This window comes from Musca vetustissima, unplaced genomic scaffold (genome assembly GCF_032173495.1).
Source record: "Musca vetustissima isolate MV318-11 ecotype Yass unplaced genomic scaffold, APGP_CSIRO_Mvet_v1 utg476224, whole genome shotgun sequence".
Taxonomy (NCBI): domain Eukaryota; kingdom Metazoa; phylum Arthropoda; class Insecta; order Diptera; family Muscidae; genus Musca; species Musca vetustissima.
Genome location: NW_026885812.1, coordinates 1 through 27502, shown reverse-complemented (window position 1 = coordinate 27502; position 27502 = coordinate 1). Strand labels below are relative to the sequence as shown.

At 34.0% G+C, this 27502-nt stretch overlaps 1 protein-coding gene across 1 annotated transcript in view; it reads left to right on the top strand.

Moving 5' to 3' along the window:
- Positions 1-22655, top strand: part of LOC133333052 (collagen alpha-1(XXIII) chain-like) — a gene marked incomplete at its 3' end in the record, with an annotated part of 55078 nt that extends 32423 nt beyond the window's left edge. The window contains exons 5-6 of the mRNA XM_061541386.1: positions 2486-2677; positions 22491-22655. Coding sequence (XP_061397370.1) covers positions 2486-2677; positions 22491-22655 — 357 coding nt within the window. The remainder of the gene's footprint in view (positions 1-2485; positions 2678-22490) is intronic.
- Between the last annotated feature and the right edge of the window lie 4847 nt (positions 22656-27502).

The window sequence follows — 27502 nt, the reverse complement described above, 5'->3', positions numbered from 1 at the left end:
AGAGTACTGGGAAGCATGGAGGAGTGTCAATAATGATATTACGCTGTTTGTTATTTTATGGAATTCGAAATATTAACGAGATTTATGATGTAATGGATGGGATTGTTTATACAAATGTGTGGGAAAACGCTATTGTTCCAGCAATTAACACCAAATATATACCAAATCATATCAAGGATTGATTGCGGGAGGCAAAAATCAGGGTTTTATAAAGGCCAACATAATTATCAGATCTTTACCCTATAGAAAAGTTTTTGGTCATTTTATTGATTCAAAGTATCGTAGATAGAAAAATCGAAAGAGTTTCACAAACAAATAGATATAACTTCTTCCCAAGGGTTCAGGATGCAAGGAATCATATCTTCACCAATTGGCTTTATCCTAGTTCATACGAGAGCTATACACTCCCAGAGAAACGTGTCAAAATTTGGAATCGATCGGATTGTTAATTTTTGAGTTATCGTGCCCGCCATTCGCAAAAACGGTTTTAGAGAAAAAAGCATTTAAAGTTTGAGAAAACCTCTTGCTGTCAATTGGGATTTTCACTTGAAAATTTATATAGACATTCTTGAGTTAGTGTAGGTTCGAACTAAATCAAAACACACAATATAAAATTTTTTGAAACCGAGAATGGGTGGGGTCCCCTTAAATATAGTTTCCAAAAACTAATTAAGTACGATTTCATGTAAATGATTTATCAAACTCTCGTTTGATGCATGTCCGGCATAAATCATATCGCGATTTTTGAGTTAATGATACAGAATTGTTCGCTATATGGAATCTCATGATGTGTAAAAAATTCAGATTCCTCTGTTCCTTGTAGGGTGTGAATAAATTAGGCACGCTTAGCCATATACGCTACCGTAAGTTGTTTTTAATGATGAATTCTCAGTTAAGTTCACCCACTCTTACTCTCTATATTGTTAGGACCACCACTGGAGTAAATAGAAAACTTAAAATGCATTTTCTGCATAATTTTTATTTTATGCCAGTTTTACAGCAAATGGGCAATATGTCAAGTTTTATTTAAATCCCCAAATATAATAACCATAATTCATTTAATAAACTTTACAATGAGATTCTTAAAATAGCTCTTGTGTATACCATAAGTGATTTAAACCCAGCCCAATTTTGCCCTTTGTCCTCACCTGTTCTTTGATATGTAATAGATCTATCTACAATCTAAAGTAAAAAAGAAAACTACATACATCTTAACATAGTAGTAGTTTCTTCTTCTGTTCTTTCCATACTTATATAATATTCTATTACAACCTACATCTGTACAAAAAACAAAAACCTACTGTTTGGCTAGATATAAAAGAAACTAGGAAAACTCGTTTGTTTCCTATTTACACGAGACTATCTCTAGGCAACATTGTAACACCGATAGACTTTCATATCTTGCCAGTCAAACTAAACACGAGCTGATGAAATATGTTGAAATGCCGGAAATTCCGGTATGGCCACCATCATGGTAATCCCTTCTTACTTACAGCAATTAATTTAATCCGATAAGAAATACCGCAAAAACTAAAAGCCAGCATACGAACATAGTTCTACATACAAACACACACAGACATACTGTTGTCACATATTCCTGATTCTTGGCAATTCGTTCTACTATCATGGGGAGCTCTAACAGCAAACACTTTCTTTGAGCGATATATCGGAACACGCAATCATTAAGAAAACATGATTATTTCTTGTTGTTGTTTTTTCTTTTTTTGTTCTTGTTATTCTACTTTCATTCGTTTGGTGATAAATTTTCCAGACATAAGGACCAGAACGTAAATGTAGGCGTGGAATAAGCGAAAGAACCAAGTGAAAGGCAAAGTGTTTTTTTTTCTTCTTTTTGTTGGGCATGGAAAGACATTAACAGCTAACGTATATCTTAAGCTCAGACATCTGCAAGAACTTTCACATTAACACCCACACCTACGCGAAAAAACATATTCTTGTACCCCCTCCCCGCTCGCAATCTGTATTATGGCGCTAGAGTTTTAGTTATAATCGTTGTATTAGTAAAACAAGGAGTGTCAATGTGGTGTAAATTTTATGACCCCAAAAACATAAATTTATTTGATACCATTTGCCCTTTATTTCCGTTTGTTATTTTTTTATTTGTAATTTAAACGCCAATATTAAAAAAATATTGTATATTAAACGAACTAAGCCCATAGTTGATGGAAACGCTCGTAAAGTGTTTACTTTGGTTGAACGGGTTTGGACACAATAGCCAAATCACATTAAAACTTACCCAAAATCATGTCATGCCGGTATGCTTTGCTTTGTTAATTCGATTGCTGCGACTATACTGTAACACACCTTAATTTAAGTTTTTGCCATCCTAAAGGGTGATGGAAAGTAGCAAATTTATATTTTTAAATGTATTGTATAAGCTTGTTACTTAAGACAAATGTGTGAGCAATTTTTATTAATTTACAATTTTCTCTTTTTTCTCTCCTCTTTTCATAACACAATGTAGGGTGCTACTGGGGTGCCAGGAGAACGCGGTGCCCCCGGTCCGAAAGGCGACCGCGGCGATAGGGGCGATCCTGGCCCTCGTGGTCCCGAAGGTCTACAGGGCCAGAAAGGTGAACCAGGTGTCGACGGCATGCCTGGTGTAGCGGGTCCTCCGGGACCACCAGGTCCACCTGGTTTGCCAGAAAACTATGATGTAAGTATTATGATTATATTTTTCACATTTTTAACAGTTTTTCAATAATATTTTTGCGTTACTTTTTTACTTTTGCTTATGACAAAAAATGTATTGAATTCGTGCAATGAAAACAAGTGGATATTTTACAATCTATACTAATAAAAGAGTAAAGTGATTGACTGACTGATTTAACAATTCATCAACGCCCAGACGAAACGGCGGAAGCTAGAATCTTGAAATTTTGGGTGAAGTTCACTCATGGTCCAAAGGTGACAGATAAGGCTGGGTTTTTAGAAATTTGTACTAGAACGGTGCGAAAAGTGCGAAATGTGATACCATTTGTATTTGGCGAACCGGTAGAGCTAGAACTCTGAAATTTGGATTGATGGTCGCTGATGGAGTGTAAGAGAGTAGATGTAGCAAAGGGTTTTTGGAAATTCGAACTATAACTATCCGAAAATTACTTAAATGTACTTAGTTTGGTACAAATTCGTAGCATGTGAATGGATAGAGCTAAAAACTTGAAATGTGGAATGCGAATTAGGGTTGAGATATAGAGTCTATTTAAGGAGATGGTTTTGAAAGCGTGTACTCATGTGTATGAAAACTACTATATGGTACTATTTTTGGTACAAATTTGATTTGGATGTACAAATCGAGCTGGAATCCTGAAAATTTAAAGTAATATTACCGTCGGAGTGTAGGATTGGGATATGTACGTAGTTTTGGAAATTTGTTTCTTATGTGTACGAAAAGTACTAAATTGTACCATAATTGGTGCAATTTGGATTTGGGTGAACCGATAAAGCTGGAACAATGACGTTTGGATCATTGGATCATTGTAGGGATGTATGATTAGGGTCAGGATTCAGTTTAACAAATTAATACTTATGGGTACTAAATGGTACTAAATTTGGTACAATTTGAATTTTTCGGTGAACCAATAGAGCTTGAATCATGAAAATTGGAGTCAGGATCACTGTTAAGTTGTAAGATTGAAATATGTAGGAAGTTTTAGGAATGTGTACTAATATGTACTAAATTTGGTACAATTTAAATTGTGGGTGAAGCGATAGAGTTGAAATCATAAAATTTTGATTTAGGATTGGGGTATGTAGGAAGTTTTGGAAATTGGTACTATTGTGTACTAAATTTTGTAAAATATGAATTGTGGGTAAACAATTTGAATTGTGGATCAACCGATAAAATTGGAATCTTGAAACTTGGATTTAGGATGACTGTGGGAGTGTAGAATTGGGGTATGTAGCAAGTTTTGGAAATTGGTACAACTATGTGCTAAATTTGGTACAATTTGAATTGCGGGTGCACCAATAGAGTTGAAAACCTGAGACTTGGATTGAGAATGACTGTGGGAGTGTAGATTTGGGGTAGGAAGGATGTTTTGGAAATAAGTACTACTGTGTACTAAATTTGGTACAATTTGAATTGTGGGTGAACCGATAGATTTGGAATCTTAAACATGGATTTAGAATCACTGTGGGGGTGTTGGTTTGGGGTAAGAAGGATGTTTTGGAAAATCGTACTACTATGTACTAAATTTGGTACAATTTAAATTGTGGGTGGACCAATATAGTTGGAATCTTGAAATTTGAATTTGGAATCATTGTAGGGGTGTAGGATTGGGATATGCATGAAGTTTTGTTGGATGGTCGAACAGGGTACTTATGGAAATAATGTGTGCTAAATCGAAAATTTGGATTTGGGTGAACCTTTAGAGCTCGAATCATGAAATGTAGTACTAAATGGTACTCAAATTTAATTTACGGTCTATATTAATGAGTGAATTGGTTTTTCTGACGTATGCAGTTTGCTGTGAAAAAAATAATATGTTAATACATGTTTAAATATTTCCTACATTCGCTAACGAAGTTGCTGGCATATGCTAGTAGAAAAAATAAGAAAGGTTTATTTTGCATAAATTACATTATCTAATATTATTGTAAAAGTGTCCCGATGATGGCAAAATTTTGAAAGTTATATTTTTTATATAGCAAACTTAACGCCGTATGTGTGTACACTAATTTTATATTGGTTCACTTGTGTGTAACGGCCCAGTTTTGGGTGTCGCCACCATATTTCCCATTTTGGGGATTCATACACGTTTTTTTAACCGAGTAATTTAGTTATCTGGAGTTTCATTCTACATACATGTCCGCACCAGAAATTATTAATATTGATCGAAGTTTCAGGGTAGCTCCCATTTAACGGCACTCCCCAATATTCGGTATTTTGGGAATTTAGGCCACGTTTTTCAACCAAATTGGCTGTAATTTGGTATTTTGGGTTCTCATTGGATTTCACATCTCCGTACTACAAATGTTTAATATTAACCCATGTTCCAGTTCCGGTATGCCCCCAACAAATTTAAGTTTTATTGGCACTCCCTTACCAAAAATAATATTGGCTCATGTTTTAAGGTAGCCCCCACACAACGGTACCGCGTAATATTCGGCATGTTTTTCCAACCAAATTGGAAATTTTTAATATTGACCCATGTTCCCGGTTACCCTCCTATAACAGTAATTAATGTAATTGGCTGTAATTTAGGTTTTTTGTGTTCTCATTGTATATGAAATGTCTTTACCAAAAAGATTAATATTGATTAATAATAATTATGTTTCAGGGCAGACCCCATATAACAATAACCACAATATTCGGTATTTTAGGAATTTGACCAAAATTTGGTATTATTATTATTGACTAAAAAGGATTTCAATACGCAAAATGATCGGTATGGATCCCTGCTTTTGGTATAGCCCCCTATTAGGTAATCATATTTTTGTCACCTATGCAATTTATGAATATTAAAAATGTTGATCCTTTGTGGGGTTCCTACCCCCCACAAAGAAGGAGTTGACCAATGGATTCCATCTTCAGACTTGATGTATGGTCGCATCAGGTAGTCCGTTCGCATGATATTATAAAATTAATTTCTAGCTCAATTTTGACCATTTTGTGGGGGATGTACCAGAAGTGGTGGATAGATATCCCCCATCTTCGAACTTGATCTAAGTTTAGAAGAAATATTACGATGTGTAAAGTTTCGATGAAATTGTTAATTCGCCTCGAGAGTTATAGTGCACACCAACCAGCCTGACAGACGGACATTTGAAAATCGACTCCGAATTGTATGAAACGGATTTGGTCCAAAGAAACGTGAGATCTAAAACCAGTATTTCGATGAGGCACATTTTTGCTACATCAAAGTGTATATACTCTCGTTAGCCATAAGGCTGGTGATAATCAAACTTTTAAAGGTATAGTCGACATAGAATGCGCGATTTGCGTTCACGATTACACATAATCCAATCGGTTCCAAATTTAAAATTTTTTACTATAGACATACTATTAATTTTCTTTTTTTCAATGAAGTGTCAATTCATACAGTACATGCAATTTTTCACCGGCTTAATTGAATAGTCAGTCATACCATTTCCTAAGTCATTTCATAGGTCCGATGTTAATAATCCAAAAATTTATTATTTTGAATGCCGTTGAAATTTTTTATTCGGACGTTTCAGTGGCGGAAAATTATGCCCGCCATCGAAAAGAAGGTATTTTCTTTAATTATAAAACAATAAGAACAACAAAATTATATCAATTGTTTTGGGTTTTAAGTCTTCTCTTACATATATGCAAAGTTCCAGGTCTTAAATATAATGCATATTTGCCAGCCGTTTGAAAATCACCGAAATTTCAAATCTAGTTCACACATAATATTTATAAGCCATCACCTTTTGATTACGACCATTGTCGTAGATTTCTATACCAGGTGCTGTTGGGTATTTCACCCACTAAAAACTGTTGGTGTTGTCAAGATCTTTGTTGTAGTTATCCATCAGAAATATTTCAAAGGTTCATGTATATAATGTTGTGGTTTTTTCTTTACAAATATTAAAGCCTTTCTCTGTGCGGAAATTTTATGTTTTGTCATCTATCAAGATGACACTACATGAAAATGCAATGAAACGCATTTAAGATTTTATCATTTAAATTAAAATGAAATATATAACCTTGCAAACAAAATAAAAAATGTATTAATTGGCGACGAAGCCCAATTTTATTTTTAATAGAAAAAGATACAATAAGAAAACATAAGTAAAACAAACACCGGTTATTTGAAACAAAACGGAACAGAACACTAAATATCTATGAAACAACCAAAAGCCAAATGTAGAAGAAAAACGTGACTAAAATAGAAATTTAAAACCATGCAGGCTGTGTCGAAGTCCATTAAAAATCTCATCATAGACAAAATAAACAATAAAATTAGCTCTACAAATATTTAGGGCTTGGGTTGCCATTTGGCCGTTACAAATATATTTATGGCTACTGATGTTTTAGGCCACACAATTATACTAAAAACTCTGGGAGAGAAAAAAAACACACAATAATAAAAGGCGAATTTGCTAGAAAAGTGAACCTGGGAAAATGTTGTGCCAGAAGAAAAAGCTAAAAAAAGAAAAGTAAAACACACACACACTCCGAAAACAAATGGCAGAAAGACAATAAAAAGGTCATAAAATTTAAGAGATTTTCTTTTCATCATTAAACAAACAACGGGGTTTTTGTTTGTTTTAAAGGAGTAGAATAGTCATCGGAAGTTTAAGTCTATATACCGTTTTGTTTTACTTTGATTAAGAATTTAACCATTTATACACTCAAAGAATAATGTTGAAAGGAAATTCACTGCTATATTAGCCAATTAGTGTTTAATTGATATACTCTTTTCTATAAACAGCTTGAGTTTTTTAAACTGTTAGAAAATGTTTACCAAAACTTGTAACTAAATCATTAAAGTTTTCCCATAGCCTGACTTTTGCGCATTTAAGGGTACCACCCTCCCCCCATTCTCGGTTTCAAAAAATTTAATTTTGCATATTGATTTATTTCAAACTTAAACCGATTCAAGAATGCCCCTATAAACTTTCAAGTGAAAATCTTAAAATTTTTTGCAGACTCTCACTTTGTCAAATGTATTATATCGGTCTACATTTAGGCATATCCTCCATATAACGGGTACTCTTCGTGTATGAAATCTCTCTATTAACAAGTAAAAAGGTGTCAGTAGGTGTTGCCGACAGGTCTACGAAATTACATACCGGTTTTATCATTTTTTATCTTCCTCTAGGTTTAAAAAAAATTACAATTTCGCTTGATAATCAGATTAACAAATTTAGACCATAGAATCCGATCTTCGGATACTTAATCTAAGTACGGTGAAAATGTTAGGATGTGCAAAGTTTCGAAGAAATTTGATATTCGGATCGCTTGATATGAATTGTACTAGTATTCGAAATATTTTCTGGCGGAGGTACAAGAAGAAGCAGTCCCTCCGATTGATAGTATAAAATGAATTCTCAGACGACTTTTGACCATATTGTGGAGGAGTACATTTCGTACATAATCTAGGTAAGATAAAGATATTGCAATGTGCATAGTTTCAATGGAATTGGATATTCCGTTTGCTTTATTTGTAATCCTTTGTGAGGGAGGTATTAGAAGGAGTGGGTCGTTCCCATATTTCAACTTTATACGGCTATAAATATTATATGAGGTACGAATATTGTAGAAACAAGTAAAATCGATTTTATGTTTTCATGCAGACATTCAAAAAATGTGAAACTAATGAGGGCTTATAGGAGAAAACTCATGTTATGATAGGACCTTGAAAATTAAGGAAAAAGACGTGAGGAGAAGATGATTGACTAATAGGGGGGCTATACCAAAACGGGAATCAATATTGTCCATTTTGGATAGTGAAATTATTTTATTGAAGAGGGGGTAACGGTATTAGCTCCCATATACCGTTACATAATCTTGATTCAATATTAAAATATTAATATATTAATATATATATTATTATTTAAATATATAAATATTTTTTAATACTAGAATGTGCTACACTATGAGAACACAAAATTCAAAATTACTGCCAATTTTATTGAAAAACGTGACCATAATCCGAATAATACAGAATATTGCGTGTATCTCCATATAGGGGCTACACGAAAACTTGGGTCAATATTAATACTTTTTACAGCCACTTCGGTTGGAAAACCTATCCTATAAGACCTATATCAGCGGGGCATCAAAACGTGGATCGATATATCCCATTTGGAATATCAAACATCCTAGGAGTACTATTGTGTGTTCAAAATTTCAAATGTAGTTGTTTATTAGTGCGATCTCTATCGTTCTTTCTACGGACCGACACGCATAAATAGATATCGAATTTTATGCTGATCCAGAAGATATAAACTTTATGAAGTCTCTGGTGAATATTTTAAGATGTTCACGTCAAGCTAACTTTTTAAAATTTCTGGAGATTTACCAAAAGGTCAGATAGCCAGAAAGATCAACAAATTCATCGCAGTCGGACAATCGTTGGTAGGGTGCAGTCTCATAATTTGAACCGACACACATCATTCTGGACTTATTTTCGTACACTGTGGAAATTGCTGTAGTATATATAAGTATATATATGAGAGATATATCTAAATCTTATTTTTACCTTATTTTTACCAAATTCGTAGACCACGTGCCCTTGTATATTAACTCAATCAAAACCCTCATATGGTTTCTTGTGTTAAAATTTATTTATGTCATCCATCAATATAATACTGAGAATGACAGTTTTCGGGTGTAACCAAATTTTCTAAAAGGACAACATCTTTGGAAATGTGTCGTATTTATGTTTAGACTGCGGCTCCCACAGCTTTCCGACACATTTACTCAGTTCTTGGCGCTAATATAAAGGGGAAAACATTCCTAACTGCGAAGAAGAAAAAAAAACGCGATAATACCCACAACAATAGTTTAAATCACGCAACTTGCGAAAAAAAAACACATACACACCATTGAAAGGGAAACCAACGAACCACTGAACATTTCTTTTAGCATGTTCTTAAAAATCCGAAGTTGTGTAAACACAAACCTACAGGAAAAACTTTTTACACAAGTCCAGACTTCAAAGTTTTCTTCCACCTCTTCCACCGACTTTGAGTGTGTCTGACGTTTTACGGAGATCCTTTAGAAAGAGCAAAAAAGAAAAAAAAAATACTAGAATTCAACTTAAAATAGAACAGGAAAGAACCGCAATATGAAATCCTTACAGCGACTGGTACAAGTTAACACAAAGTATACAGTTGAGTGAAATTCCTCGGGCTAGTTGTTTCCTCTACTTCAGTTAAACATGGTGATATGATAAGAAAAAGGGGGGTAAACATAGCATCGCAATAGGACATTGACATGATGTGATATGTTTTAAATTGTCGTTGTTTTAAAGTAAAGGGTTTTCTACAGAAAAAAACTAATATTACAATTTACAACAAATTTTACACAATACTTTAACGTACCCGTATCTGCCTCCCACATTTAGGTTATGTTTAAACAAAATGAACAATTTCATTTTGGCGTTATTATCCCCATTAGTTCATTTACTATATTGACCCTCCCATACTACGTTTATGTAATGCTGTTATAGGTCATACCTTGTGAAAGTGTTGGTATACCACTTTCCTAGACATGCCTTATCTTATGGATTCAGTGGTTTGATGTAAAAAAGAAAAAACTATTCATGGCATTGTGCTGTGGTGGCTGCCATTGTGAGATTGTGTCAATCCACTAACTGCTTCTGTTCGGATTCTATCGTTGAACACCGTTAGGTATTTAAAATATTTAGCAAGCGGCAGTTTTCGTTACCTTAACCAGCCATTTTCGCGGTTTTGCGTTATTATTTTGCCACCTTCGCTTGCAGACACCACGATGAGTATTTTCGTAATGAGTATTTTGTTAGCAGATTGAAACGAAAACTGCCTAATAAGGTGAACAAATTTTTCAAAAATTTGTTTGGATAGTTTAGTGGCTCACTACCCAAATGTTTTTGTTTTTTTTTTGGAATATGTGTTTTCTGAAAAAATTTATACTATGAATCTGTTTTTGATCCAAAATTAGGTTTTAGCGTGTATGTGTTGTGAAATTTGCAATCCAGTATGGAAAGGACCAAAAGGGGACAATTTTAGTATAACCTTTATCACTTTATATGCATATAAGACGTAACCGTAAGAATCAACATAAAAATAACAGGTGAAAAAGACGATATATTCGGTGTAGCCTATGCAAAGGATATCTTAGGCGCGACTGGGAACCGGATATACTAATTTGCCTCCCTTTTGATGATAATTTTTTTTAATGTTCATCACAGAGTATTATTTTCATTGAAGTTTGCAACCCAAGATGAACTATATATTATACTGTAACGATTTCAGATTTATTGAATAATGGCCGGTTCATAATATAAGTTAACTTTTACAGAAAATCTTTCCAAGCAAAAATTGTAACCCATAACGTTCAAGAAAATATATTTCAGCAACATTTAATGGGGATACCTCTTTTAGAAGATATCGAAAATTGGGAATTATATATAGCTGATTTTCGCACCTAATCTTCTAGTTTTGCATCATTATACTCCCTGACGGTAGTATAATCACAACAGATACAGTAGTGTATAAATTTACTATTTCGGGAACATAGTATTCTTAATCCCGTAGTATATGGGAACAACCCCAACAAGCGAACCGAATAAGTTAACTTTTTTTTTAACATAAAACAAATAAAGACGATGTTAAAACCGTGTCCAAAATTCCCAAAATACCGCCTAGAGTTAATATTAATAACCAGTGAGCGGAGCAGTATAGTCGGACGGGGCCGACCATACGATACCCCACACAACTACCACGGAACTCTAACTTTCTGCGGATGTTTATTCTAAGCCTGGTAATATTTCGTGATATTTGATCAATCTTGCCCGATTAGAGGTCAACAACACCTTTCTCTTACACTGACATATTTTCCGAATATTACCATTTATATTCAGTACAGCCATTCTAATTAATTGTCCAGATTCCCTTCACCGTGGGTTGTGTAGGGATGTTCGGCCTATTATTGGCATCGACTCAAAAAACACAAAAAATACGTTTTTGGTCCACTTCATCCCAATATTATAATCTGAATATCACCGAAAATTATAGGCGTTGTCCTTGACCATAACTGGAACCTCATGCAAAATTTAAAAGCGATCAGCGCTATATTTCCGCCCTCTAGTGTGGTAATGGGTTATTAAATAATATCTGAATACGTAAGCACCTGCACATATTTAAGTTAACTCCCACATACGAGAACATTCGACAATATAATTGGTATCAATTTAAAGGTCAAGCACTCCTCTTGCATATACTATCAACTTCCCTGGTCTATGTCCCCCAGGAGTAAATATATACGCTATAGAATAAAAATTTTGTAATTTTTTACACAAAAGTCAGAGTTTATTTGACTCACTAAATATTGACCGATCTTTATCAAAAAAGGCATCTTTATTCTTTGGCCCGATCCCCCTCTCCAAGTAAAATTTCGCGATGTTTGGACCATAATTGCAGTGAGCGAAGCAGTATAGTCGGACGGGGCCGACCTTATGATACCCTACACAAATTCCACGAAAATCTAACTTTGGGTGGTTTTATATTTTGAGCTTGAGCAATATTTCTCGATATTTAAAACTTTTGACCATCTAGAGGTCAACAAATATTACTAATATTCAGTAAAGCCCTTCTAATTACTTGTCCATATTCCCTCTAATTACCCGTCCACGTTTGGATGTTCGGATTTCAATTGCGGCCTATAGGTCGACTCGAAAAAGTTTTCGACCCTTTTCATCCTAATATTATTATCTGACATCTTTGAAAAATATAGGCGTTGTCCCTGACCATACCTGGATCCTCATGGAAAATTTTAAAGCGATCAGTGCTATATTTCCGCCCTCTAGTGTGGTAATGGGTTACTAAATAATATATGAAAACGTAAGCACCTGTAAATATTCAAGTGTAACTCCCACATCCGAGTGCATACGACAATATAATTGGTATCAACTTATAGGCTACATTGATCCTTAACTGTAGCCTGTATCGTATATGACGATCGGTTTACAAATTATAATGGACAGACGGACAGATCGACTCAGTTAGTCGAGATATGACGATCGGTATACTTAATGGTGGGTCTACAACCAATATTTCGCGGCGTTACAAACTCTTGGGGCTGCACAAAGCTATAATACCCTGACAACATAGTTGTGTAGGGTATAATTATATCATTGACCACACTTTCTGAGTCGATTTATGCATGTCCTTCCGCCCTGGTTTAATTATAAACACGGTACAGGTCGCCTTTATAATTTGAATTGAATGAAAATTGGTACAACTCATTTATTTGGCTCAAGGTCGAACCCTATTGAAATTGGGAAAAATCGGTTCAGATTTAAATATAACACCCATAGTTTCGCCCGATTTTAGGTATATGGTGCACAAAAGACCTAAAGTTAGGCCGATTGCCGCAAAATTTTGCACAACGCATTGAAGTTACCATAACATAACGCGTGTCAAGTTTTGATGAAATCGGTTCGATTAGATATAACTCCCATATATATTTCGTACGATTTTATGTTAATGGAGCACCAAAGCCTCTAAATTTACTTGACGAAATTTGGCGTAGCGTACTGAATTGAGTCTAGAATTATGTATGCTAAGTCTCGTGAAAATCTGTTCAAATTTAGATGTTGCTCCCATATATATTTCGTACGATGTTATGTTAATGGAGCACCAAAGCCTCTACATTGCTTTCTTTTTGCACGAAACTTTGCATAGCGCACTGAATAAAGTCTAGAATGTTGTGTGCTAGGTTTCTTGAAATTCGGTTCATATGTAGATATAGCACGCATATGTATATATTTTCCTATTTTGTGTAAATTGTGCACCAAACTCCTTATGTTTGTCCTATTGACGCGAAACACAACGTATCAAATTGCGACTAGAATGGCGTTATTGCGTTTTGTTGAAATTGGTGCAGATACCGACATAGCTTTCATATTTATTTCGAACTGATGTCTAATTGAAATTAAATTTAAAATAGTTCTTTAAATCGATTTACATAAAATTGTCCCATTGTACGCAAACGACTCGAAATCTGGCCGAATTAAATTCCATTCTATATGAGGGCTGCATCAAAACGTGCACCGATATTTCCCATTTGAAATACCAAACATCCTAGAGGTACTAGCAATGTCGGTGCAATTTCGGAGCTCTATCATAAAACTTGCGATCTCTATAGTGATTTAAAGAGACGGACAGATAGACACACAGAGAGATATGCGCACACGCATAAATCAAAATAGGATTTTTTTCTGATCCCGAATATATATATATATATATATATATATATATTGCGGAGTCTTCAGAGAACATTATGAGGATTTGCAAAGTTTTGGTAAGTTTTGGCCTAGCCCCCAAGTGAGCGAATATTTATGATTTATTGTAGTGTGACTTGTTACGAAATAAGAATACAAAATTCAGAATTATAGGCAATTTTTATTTAAACGTGTTCAAAATATCGGAATTTGTGTTGTACGTTATATGGGGCTATAGAAAAATATGACCAATATTAAAAATTTTTGGCAGAAAGATTTAGTATCCAACGCATCCTTTTACAGCCGTCCAAAATTCTCAAACTATCGACATTTTAAGGGTATCGTTGTACATTGGAATGAAATTCTTCATGTACAAATCAAAATTTTGGTATATCTCCATTCGTTTAGAGATTAGAATGATTACAACTGAAAGGCTTAAATCATCATGACATATGTAAATAGTCACATAACTTCGGACATGATCATTTCGATGAGTTACAAATTCCGTCCCACTGAATAATACATAGCATTGCTTGCACGTGGTATATATTTCTTATTTCGGTACAACCTATTTTGAACTATTTTGCATCTGTTATACATACAATTTTGGTGTACATTAAAAAAAAATCTGGCCATCCAACTAATACAGGCTATACCTGATGCTAAGTTAAGGTCGCGGTTATTTACTATACTAGCAGTAACAAACAACCATATTTCCACATTTACTAACACTACCTCCCGCTAGAACACGAAGGAAATTAGTTTTCTCAGCTAATTGTGTTGCCAGCCACAATCCCCGTCGTTGGTATAGCCTGAACATGTTTTACAGTTGTTTAGGTGTGCCATATCTTGTAGCATCATTCATTCATTTTCATTGCCTGCGAGAATTTGATAGAGTACAAGATATTTATAGATGGTCTTTGAATACGAAATACATACGAACACAGTTAAGGGTTATTGGTTCATTAGCCTTAATTAACACAGCCACCGTCATAATGTAGCTCAGACCCCCTGATACTATTCACATTTTAAATTTGACCTAATTTTTTGTTGTACAATAATGAAATTGAGATGAATTTGTATTTTGCTGTAGTTTAAGGCGAACCTTTTAACATATATCTCTGTCTCGTTTTCACTTGTATTCACTGTATTGGATAGCGTCGGTGTATGGTATCCAACTCAATACAATTAACAGTCTGTGTTGTTATTGTTCGATAATATTGCGGGGGAAAACAAACAAAAACCAGTGAGCGGAGCAGTATAGTCGGACAGGGCCGACCATATGATACCCTACACAACTTCCACGAAAGTCTAACTTTCTGTGGTTTTATGTTCTGAGGTTGGGCAATATTTCGCGATATTTGCACCCTTTTGACGGACTAGAGGCCAACAAATATTACTAATATTCGGTACAGCCTTTCTAATTACTTGTCTAGATTCCCTTCACCCTTTGTGTTGTGAAGTTCGGCTATCAATTGTGGCCTATAGATCGACTCCAAATTACACAAAACATAAGTTTTCGGTCCACTTTATCCCAAAACTACTATCTGATCATCACCGAAAATGATGGGCGTTGTCCTTGACCATACCTTTATCCTCATGGAAAATTTCAAAGCGATCAGCTCTATATTTCCGCCCTCTAGTGCGGTAATGGGTTACTAAATAATATATGAATACGTAACCACTGTAAATATTTACGTGTAACTCCCACATCCGGGTACATACGACAATATATTTGGTATCGATTTTAAGGTCAACCACTCCTCTTTGATATACTATCAACGTTTTGGGTCTATGTCCTTCAGGAGTAAATATATACGGTATAGAATACAATTTTTTCATTTTTCACACAAAAGTCAGGATCCATTTGACCCGCTAAATATTGACCGATCTTTATCAAAACTGGCACTCTTATTCTTTGGCCCTATCCCCTTCTCCCTGTAAAAATTCGCGATGTTTGGGCCATAATTGCAGCCTCTGGAGCGACCAGAAAAACAGAAAAAAATTTGGTATATGGTCCATTTCATCCCCTTAATATTAACCGATCTTTACCAAAAACAATAGGGGTCTTCATTGGCCAGAACCCATCCTACATGCAAAATTTCGTGCATGGTCCATAGCTGTGGCCTGTATCATGTTTACAAATTATAATGGACAGACGGACGGACGGACACACATGTCTAGATCGACTCAGCTATTCGATATATGACGATCGGTATACTTAAAGGTGGGTCTAGGACCAATATTTCGCGGCGTTACAAACTTTTGGGGCTGCACAAAGCTATAAAACCCTGACAACATAGTTGTGTAGGACATAAACATTGGACGTTCCGATCGGGTATATAATTTATATCCGCCACCATATGGTGTGCATTCCGCATTGCTTGCAATATTTGGTTCTAGAGAATGATGTTATTGCATTACGTGATTTTAGACCCTTGATGCTCTAAAATGCTCTCCAAATATTGTTTAACATTTTCAAGGCATTCTGATTGGAAAATTGAGGTAGGAACTTCAATATACCAGAAATTAAATAGGAAATTTGTATATCGGTATTTTGTAACATTCTATTATATTGAATAATTTCCGGAAATAATATTTGTATTCACCATGAATCTGATATGCCAAATTATTAGAATATTCGGTTGGAACTTTAATAATAACGAAAATGGAACGGGGCCTTTATGTGTGGGCTTTGTCAAAACTTGAGCCTTTATATATATTTATATATATAATTTTCCGCAAATATATGTTTTACCCTCCAACATCCCGGAATGCATATTTATTGTCATTACAATGGGCAAATGCAGCTAAATACTTATACGGGGGCTATGGCAAATCATAGACCTATATACACTGATGGCCAAAACTAAAGCAACCGAAATTGCAAACTAAAAGAATGTCCTGTACATTTTTTTTGAAAATAAAGCTATTGATTAAAAAAATATTTTGAAATAAAAAATATTCCATGGAAAACTAAATTGACCAATTTTTGCATGTTCAAAACTAAAGGAAAACTAATTGTCAAGCTCAAACACGCAGACAAGTGGTACATTTTCTTCTACGAAGGGAATCATAGCGTTTTCCAACACATTTGTATTGACAATCCGATCCATTACTTCATAAATCTCGTAATGTTTATATCCAGTGATTTCGTGGACCTTCTCCACATCCCGAAGCTTTAATTTCGGGAATAATTGAAATAACTATATAAATGTTATTATTTACAATCACCGTCTTCAATGTCGAATCATGTTATTATATATGGGATTGGTCCAGTTCAAAAATATTTGTTTTTATTAAATTTTATTTAATTTTGAGTACTTAGTGTGCATTTAGAATCAGCTTTCGTACCGGGTGCGTATACGGTTTATAATCTATTGGAAAAAACACTCATCATACGCCTAAGATAATTTAGAAATGTCACTTGTTTTCTGCTGCGGATTCATTGCATTTCTATCACATGTTATGTATTTTAATTTTACATTTTGTTCTATTGTTAATAATAAATTATCACTTTCCTTTCAAAATCATTATTAAAATATTATTAAAAAATTCATTATACACAATTAATTAACAAAAAAATACAGATCAATTGGAATCCTACAAGGACATTCAAGGTATACGTGTAAACAATAAAATCATTTTGTATTAAGTTAGTAATAAGTATTCTGTTAATAATTAATTACGGTAAGATACTTATGGGTATATAAGAAGTTGTGTATAAATTAATTATAAATTTTTGAATCATATTAGCAAACCCCGCCTCTATGTGATAAGAATAAATAAATATGCATATAAAAGATAAACCTTTTGAACACAAAAAGTTAAAGATGAAAATATAACCTTTTTGCAATCAATATTTGGGTATAACCCAAAGATATCGACTAATAATAAAACTAATATTGATCTAAAACTGTTATTAATCCTGAAAATTCTTTATATGTACTGTAAATTTGTCCGATTTTAGAAATATCAGTGGCTGTAAACTGGCGTATACTAAAAAAATTGATTGATTGACTAAAAAAAATTGATTGATTGACTGACTGGCAAAACGATTCTAGAGCTAGATCTCTTAAATATTGAATGAGGGTCACTGCTTGAGTGTGACTAGTTAGAAATCGTTTTTGGAAATTGGAATTATAAGTATCCGAAAAGTACTAAAATGTACTAAAGTGAACGGATAGGTCTAAAAATGTAAAATGAAATTTAGATCCGAATTAAGGTTGAGATGTAGGGTCGATATAAGGAAAATGGTTCTGGAAGTGTGTACTCATGTATACCGATAGAGCTGGAATATTGAAATTTGGAAATAAAATTACTGTTGGAGGTAGGAATGTAGTATTTTTTTTATTTATTGGTACTAAAGGGTTCTAAATTTAATACAATTTGAATTTTGGGTGAAAGGACAGAAGTGGAATACTAAAAATTCGAAAATAAGATCAATGTTGGGATATAGGATTGGGGTATGTAAGACGTTTTGGAAATTTCTACAAATGTGTACTAAATGGTACTAAATTGAGAACAATTTGATGCTGATGTGAACCTAGGTTAGAAGATAGGTGAGAATACTGAAATTTGGAATTTAGATTAATCATAGAGTGCCGGATAGGAGTATGGATAACATTTTGGAAATTTGTACTAATAAGTACTAAGTGGTACTAAATTTGATACAATTTGGATTTAGCTGAAACTGGGAACTATGATTTCTATTTAATTGTTGAGGTGTAAGTTTATATTAATGTATACTAAATGCTACTAACTTCGATACAATTTGGATTTAGCGAGCCGATAGAGTTAGAATCCTGAAATTTGGAAATAAATTACTGATGGGGTGTAGGTTTTTAGTAGTTCTAGTTTTAGTAGTTTTTTTTAACTAATGTGTACTAAATAGTACTAAATTTGGATTTATGTGAACTGATAGGGCAGAAAACCAGAAATTGGGAAAAAAGATTTCTGCAGGATTTGGATTTAGATTGAGGTTTTGATGGAAATTTGTTCTTTTGAGTACTAAATTTTGTAAAACTTGGTGTACATATAGATCTTGACTCATGAAATTTTGTTATTAGTTTGGAAATAAGTCCTACAAGAGCACAATAGGTAATAAATGGTACTAAATGTAGTATGGTTCTTGATTTCTGTTGCGGTCAGAATGGATGAGTAGTGTTGACAAATGGGGGATGGTTTGGAAATTCTTTCTATAAGAGATCAAAGGTAGTAACATTTTAACTATGCTCGATATTGGTATGTAGTATGATTAGCTCTTCAGACATATGCAGTAATCTGTGAAAACAACATAATATGTTTAAATATTTGCCACACTCGTCAACGAAGTAGCGCACTCTTCGAAGCTACTAAAACAAGTTTAACGATAGATTCAATTTTCAGAGTATATCATCATTCCTTTGATATTGGATTTCTCCAAATTTTCAATATATGTGTCCATTGTGAGAAACCTATTAGTTGCAGATATTAGGTTTGTGAAAAATTCGTTTACTTTATTCGCGTGGCATTTTACATTTGTTTTCAATTTCTATAAAACTTTATTTATAATTGAATAAAAGAAACGTTAAACCAACCACCGAGCAATTCAATATCTATCGGCACAAAACAAATCAAAATATCTGTGTCGGATTGTTGGCCTAAAGGTCATTATCATTTCTGTCATTTTTTACTAGAACGAACGGGAATGTTGTGATTATGATCTCCTACAGAGAAAATATAATTTCAAACTTATTTTTGTGGTTCAATATATAAAATTAAAAGCGAAATATTTGGAAAATATAGCATTTAAAGATAAAGGGTTCCAAGAGATCCCTTGTAAAAAATTGTATTGCTGTAGCCATCAGATGAAGATATTAGAACAAGTTGTATTACTGGAGCCTTTTCGGTTAGAAAATGTGGCATTAACACCCAAAATATCGACAATTAGGCGGGAACTTTTTAATGGGTCCATATCAAGCCGCTGACCTATAATGGTAACTTTCGGCGCAGATGCATGTCAGCATTCTAATTAGAGCCATTTCGGTTGGGAAATGGGTCTAATAGCCTCAAAATGCCGAAAAGTATACAGAACCTTGATATGGGAGCTATACCAAAACACGGACCAATACTCCCCATTTGCAATACCAAACACCCTAGAAATAATATCAGTATCTGGGCACTGCCAATTTTCATCGAGTTTTGTTCAATATTAAAGATTTTATTTGTCAAAAGAGTGAAATTTTCAAGTCCCATTATATGGAAGGTAGCCCTAAATACATTTAACTGAAATTTTTCATCGAATTTTATAGGAGCAAACATTTGTAGAGCAAACATTTGTAGAGCAAACATTTGTAGACTCACTATATGGGAGTAATACCAAATATTGGACCAATACAATACAAATTGTACAAACCTTTATATCTGTGACCGTTGTTAATTTGAACTTGCGACATAATTTGTGGTAGTTATGTTTCCGATTTTTAAGGGATAATTATATCCTACACAATTATGTTGTCAGGGTATTATAGCTTTGAGCAGCCCCAAAAGTTTGTAACGCCGCGAAATATTGGTCCTAGACCCAGCATCAAGAATACCGATCATACTTCAGTCATATCTCGACTAGCTGAGTTGGTCTAGACATGTGTGTCCGTCCGTCCATCCGTCTGTCCATTATAATTTGTAAACACGATACAGGCAACAGTTATGGACCAATCTTCACGAAATTTTGCTTGTAGGATGGGTTCTGGCCAATGAAGACCCGTATTGTTTTTGGTAAAGATTGGTTAATATTTAGGGGATGAAATGGATCAAATACTTAATTTTTGTCCGTTTTCTGGTCGCTCCAGAGGCCGCAATTATGGCCCGAACATCGCGAAATTTTGCATAGAGAACGGGATCGGGCTAAAGAATAAGCATGCCTGTTTTGAAAAAGATTGGTCAATATTTAGCGGGTATAATGTGAAAAAAATACAAAATGTGTATTCTATGGCGTATATATTTACCCCTGAAGGACATATACCCGAGAAGTTGATAGTATATCCAAGAGGAGTGGTTGACCATTTAAATTGATACCAATTATATGGTCATGTGTAGGATTTACACTTAAATATTTAAATATTTACAGGTGCTTACGTATGTAGGTATTAGTTTGTCACCCATTACCACACTAGAGGGCGAAAATATAGCGCTGATCGCTTTAAAAATGTCCACGATAAATGTCAAGGATAACGCCTATAATTATCGTTGATGATCAGATACAAATTTTGGTATGAAGTGGACCGGAAACTTATTTTGTTGTGTTTTTTTTTCGGCCCACGGCTAAGGGAATCTGGACAAGTAATTAGATGGGCTGTACTAAATATTGGGAATATTCGAAAAATATGTCAGTGTAAGAAAGAAGTGTTGCTGACCTATAATCAGGCAAGAGGGTGCAAATATCACGAAATATTGCCCAGGCTCAGAATAAATATCGGCAGAGTGTTAGAGTGCCGCAGTAGTTGTGTAGGCCCCGACCGGCTACACTGCTCCGCTCACTAGTTTAAAAATATGGGTTCCACCATCTAGATTGTGGATCAAATACCGAAAATTAGTATGTACTTTTCTGTAAAGGGGGAAATATAAAAATACCTAATATGTTATTTTACACCTTTTACTTGAAAAATGAGGAACTTTAGCACAACAAAAATTATGTGGCATGTATTGAAAAACAATATGCCACATGTGGTGGACATACTATACGACCTAAATATATCAATGCATACGAACAACCAAACAAATTGCCCACTTGCTTTCTTCTTTACCCAAAAAAGGTAACTGATAGATGATACCAAACATCAGATAAGTTCGTATTGATGGTATGAGCAAGGTATTTACAAAATTCTCTACCTATATATCTCTATCGGGATTTCAACAGACAGAGGGACGGACTACTTTGATATCGAATTTTCAGCGGCGATGAGGTATTGATTGAATAATTAATTTATCGTTATGGAGTCTGCTAATTATGTGACCAACACTGTATATATTTTATTGAACTAAGTCGGGGTTTGCTAAAGAATAATACAAATTTGTTGTCATCATAAATTTATATAATGCATTTCTAACAAATTAGCAAATAGCGTATTTATTATTTCAATTTAATATTATTTCAGAATTCTTTATTATTTATAACATAAAATAGCTCATATGTTATTTATCAGTCTTAATATATGTGACCATTGAAATACAAGTATTGCCCAACACATGTATCCTTATTGTAAACAAATTTTTGATATATTTTCAAAACAAATTACTAACATACATATATATATATTTTTTTTTTTGTTATGTGTTTGCTCTTCACCCCACAAACCAACAACCGCACAAATCTTTGGACGTTTATGCTGAAAAAAAAAACATTAATATGGCAAATTGTTTCTCGTCTATTTCTGAATGGGGTCAACACATCAAAAAAAAAAAAAAAAAAACGGTCTACCATTCAATGGAACAACAACCAATACCACAACAATGCCATCATACAAATCGACGCCGCATCATTTGTATTAACCTTTTGGATACCACATACGCCTGTCCATAACCACTGAATAGGAATCGTTAATGGGCAACTCCATGGGATCATTACGTAGCAGTTCACCTGGACCCAAGGGTGAACCAGGCATTAAAGGTGAAATGGGTCGGCCAGGTGAAAGAGGTCAGCCAGGACAGAAAGGTGAACGTGGAGATCCTGGAATGAGTGGCGAAAAAGGCGACAGGGTGAGTAAAAAAATATATGGTTATAATGAAAAATGTTTGAATATATATATATATATACATGTATGTTGTAAACATAGCGTATTAATTATTACTTTTGAAATTTCATTTGCCAACGTTTACTTATTTTCGCACTGAAAATCTATCAAATCCTATCCTGGCATTTAAGCTAATGGAAAATGTCAGTTCAAATTGACGTATTATAAAATTCATAATCTCTACATATATCTATTCGATATATAAAATATTCGACAAATAATTTTGAAAAAAAAATCGTCGTATCGAACACTTTTACACAGGGTCATTTTGAAATGGTGCGAAAAATATTTCCGAGTCCGGAGTGAGTATACGCTGGTAAAGGCAAAGTGCAAAATCAATTTTAACGGGAAGATTATGGAAAGAGGAAGAATTGTCAGTAAACATTGGAGCTAGATGTGGCAAGGATATTATAAGTTCCTTTAGCCAAATTTATTTTTTTTCTCTTATGATGTGATTTAATATTTTCCCGTGAGGCTCTGTGTAGTACATAAATATTGCCTGTCATTTGTTCTCATTCTAGCATGTCATGGTAAATATCCAACCTATTTTATACATACATCAGTTCATCAACGACTAGTTAGCAAAACGACTTGACGAAATCTCATAAATCCCTTCATTATGAGAATAGTTTCAGTTTATTTGTGTCATTATCACCTTTGAGTGGGCCAATGTGTTGCCACGCAATATCATTTCTGCTTTTGTTTAGAGCAAATGATTCGCATAAAATTTCCTTGGATATGTTCATTTGTTAAACACACATTAAGACATTTGGTTTTACTTTACTTCTTATTCATGTTTGCTTTGGCCTTTTTTCACATCTAATGCTATTTAATTACCTCAGATGATGATGTTGATTTGATTGTTATAGAAAATGCTATTCATCTTATTATCATTGCTCATTTTGTGGCATTACTGTGCTTCGAATGACGCATGACTTTTATATCCCCAAGTATGTTGAATTCATTAGGTTCATTATAAAGGAAAAACTTAATACTTAGTCATCGGCAAAATTGGACGTGGGCCATGTTAAGAATTAATTTACAAAATTATTAGATGACAGGCATACATACAACCATATATTAGATAATCGGTAGCTTATGTGGTTATTATTGATATTACTAATGTGATTCGTGAGATCGTCTAAAAGTCTGTTATCCCTACAGTCAATCACCAAAAAAGTATATGTAGATCAAATACCGTGATGCATTTGTACACATCCAAATATAGGGTTGTAACGCATTCAAAAATGGGGCTACCATGCGGTTTTGTTTTGTTTTAATATTGTTTTTATTTTTATTTATTGATTTTTTGTAAAGTAGCCAATACGCATATGAACTTTAGGAATCTAATTGAGGTGTTCCCCAACCATTCTGCTATTTGTATACCCTTCACCACACTGTGCATTGTAACAGGCAATAGGAAACGAGATAGACCCATGGTTCCTTTTGACAATATGGATATAATCATTTTCTGAGTCGATGTATGCATGTCCTTTCGTCCGTCTGTAGATGTTAAATTGTAACCAAAGTACAGGTTGAAATTATAATCCGATTTCGATAAAATTTCACACAAGTCACTTTTTTGGCCCAAGGACGAAACCTATTGAAATGGGAGAAAATCGTTTCAAATTTATATATAGCTCCTATATATAGTTACCTCCGATTTTCTGTAAATAGTGCACCAAAAATCCTTAATATTTGTTCAATTCCAAAAAGAATTGGCACAGCATACTAAATTAAGTCTATATATATTTTCGTACGATTTTATGTAAATGGTGCACCAAACTCCCAATATTTGCTCGATTTAGACAAAATTTTACACCGCATACTAAATTAAGTCCAGTGTGACGTCTGTGAAGTTTGATTACAATCAGTTCAGTTTTATATATATCTCCCATACATAGTTTCGTCCGATTTTATGCAATTTTTTCGTCCAATTCTATTTCAATGGTCTTCCAAAAATGCTATATTCCTTCTATCTACAGGATATTGTAGACATTATCATCTCTTGTGTATATGCAAAGTGGTGAAGGGTATCATATAGTCGGCTCCGCCCGACTTTTGATCTTTCCTTACTGGTTTTTTGTAGAAGTCAGCAACCACCCTTGTTTTCTAAAGTGTGGCTAGAATGACGGGTTTTACCAATTCGGATTAGAATAAATATTATACATAAATCACAAATTTCAGTATTTAATTTCTATCGACTGGGACTACCACATAAGACTAGCTACTACATAAGTTTGCAACTACATGTCAATAAATCCAAAACTTTTTTTTCATATATATTAATAATTTTCGGCTTCATCTATGTTAAAAAATTGGCAATATTGCTTATATACTACTCTTGTATAATCTGTTCTATTTCAATTAAATGCTTAAATACAAATTTCAACAAACAAACAAATAAATTTCAATGAGTTATTTGATTACAAAATAAATGTTTTCGACAATCTATTTTCTTGTTGAAACCGTACAAAGGACATAATTTCTATGAAAAAAAGGGGATATTCCCAATGCAACAATTAAAGGTGGGAAACACATTCTCCACAAACTAAATCCTTCTCAAAAAAACCTTTTTTTCGAAGCGTATAACAAAATGGTATCGAAAATAATAGGAAAACAAGTTGTCGTCTTATATTTTGTAGATCCTCCTCCGAAAAAAAATAGAAGAATAAAAAAGGCTTAACACTAAGCCAATAAAATATTAAAGGATTCCAAATGACAACGAAATAAAAATAAGACATCAAAACTAACTGCAAAAAAAAGGAAAACAACTATGAGTTAGACTGTTCCGCTGTACCCTTTTTCCATAGTAATCCTTGAAAACAGTCTGACCCATATTAACAAATTTTCAAGGATTTGTTTCTCTTGAAATAGTCAGTTTGTATTTGTTTTTGCACACGTGCCTAAATGTTTCTGCAACAGAAATATATACATACATATACGTACTTATATAATATTGTTAGTTCGAAAACCAATCTTCAAATTGTTTTTCGTAAAATTCAACATAGATATTGGCCGCTTAACCTATTCCCAGCAGTTGTTATTTGCTGGAGTACAAAAAGTGAAGTTTTCAGCAAATAATAAAAAAAAAACTTGGAAGGGAAGTTCAAGAGTCGGACAGGGACGACTGTACGACTAGTTTGGCCATGCACAAGAGATTCTCCTACGATTCTTATTGTAAAGTAAAATATACCGACTAAACCCATAATAACAAACATTGTTCTCTTTAATAGGTTTGATGTGTATTTGGAGGACCCTTAAAATGTAACCGGACAAAATTTAATACATTATTTATATAGATATATACACCAATTTCAATCGATTTTAAATTTGTATCGAATTGAATTAAACGCACAGTAATGTCCAAAAGATCAACTAGAAATAAATATATATATATATATATATATATCTTAGGTTGGGAAAAAGAAATCCATTATTTTTACATGAAATGTAGGCCTTCATTTCACATACACCGGAATGACAGATTTGTGCCTAAATTGATTATTCTTATTTTAAAGGTATCTTCATAATGCCTCTCTCATAGAAGTACTGCTCTCTACTTGCAAAAAAAAAACAGTAAGGAAAGTAATAAAGTCGGACGGGGCCGACTATATGATACCCTTCACCACTTTGGGTATATTCAACAGATGGAATCCTAACAGACGTCGCATTTTTGAAGGACCATTAACATGAAATTAAACATGTCATTCTGCAACCTATACTAAATTTTGGTCAGATATAGAGTTGCTTCTTATAATGGGACAAAATTATGTAAATAAATTTAAAGCAAAATACGAAATCTAAACCGATTTCATTGAAACTTGTCACATGTTAGGTTACACTAATTTCAGTATGTTTTTGCATTCGGCCACATTTTGAGTTCTTCATTTACTTATAAATCCAAATTTCGTGCAAATGGAAGGATATACAGGGACTTTAGTGCACCATTTACCTTAAATCGTACGAAAATATATATAGGAGCTATATCTAAATCTGAACCGATTTTCACGAAACTTGACACACATCATTCTACACCTAATTCATTACGCTGTGCCAAATTTCGTACAAATCGAAGGATATATAGGGACTTTGGTACACCATTTACCTTAAATCAGACGAAAATATATATGGGAACTATATCCAAATCTGAACCGATTTTCACGAAACTAAACACACATCATTCTAGACCTAATTCATTACGCTGTACCAAATTTCGTGCAAATCGAAAGATATATAGGGACCGTTTACATTAAATCGGACGAAAATATATATGGGAGCTATATCTAAATCTGAACCGATTTTTCCCAATTTCAATAGGGTTCGTCCTTGGGCCAAATAAGTGAACTATGCCAAATTTCACCCAATTCGGATTATAAATGCGGCCTGTACTTTGTTTACAATTTAACATCGACAGACAGACGGATGGGCTGACGGACATGCATAAATCGACTCAGAAAGTGATTCTATGCATATTCTCAAAACGAACCATGTGTATATTTCGTTTCCTTTTGCCTGTTACAAACATATGCACAAAGACATAATACCCTGTACCACAGAGTGGTGAAGGGTATACGAATTTTTATCATTAAAAAATGTTGCAATGCAGGAAAAGGATGATAATAGCTCGATGCCAAGTCGGACTATATGGCGGATGCATTAAAACTTTCCAACCAAGCTCCCGAAGTTTCTGGCGAGTCACTGTAGATGTGTGTAGCCTAGTGTTGTCCTGGTGGAACACGACATCTCTTCTGTTGGCCAATTCTGGTCGTTTCTGGTCAATTGCTATCTTCAAACGGTCCAGTTGTTAAC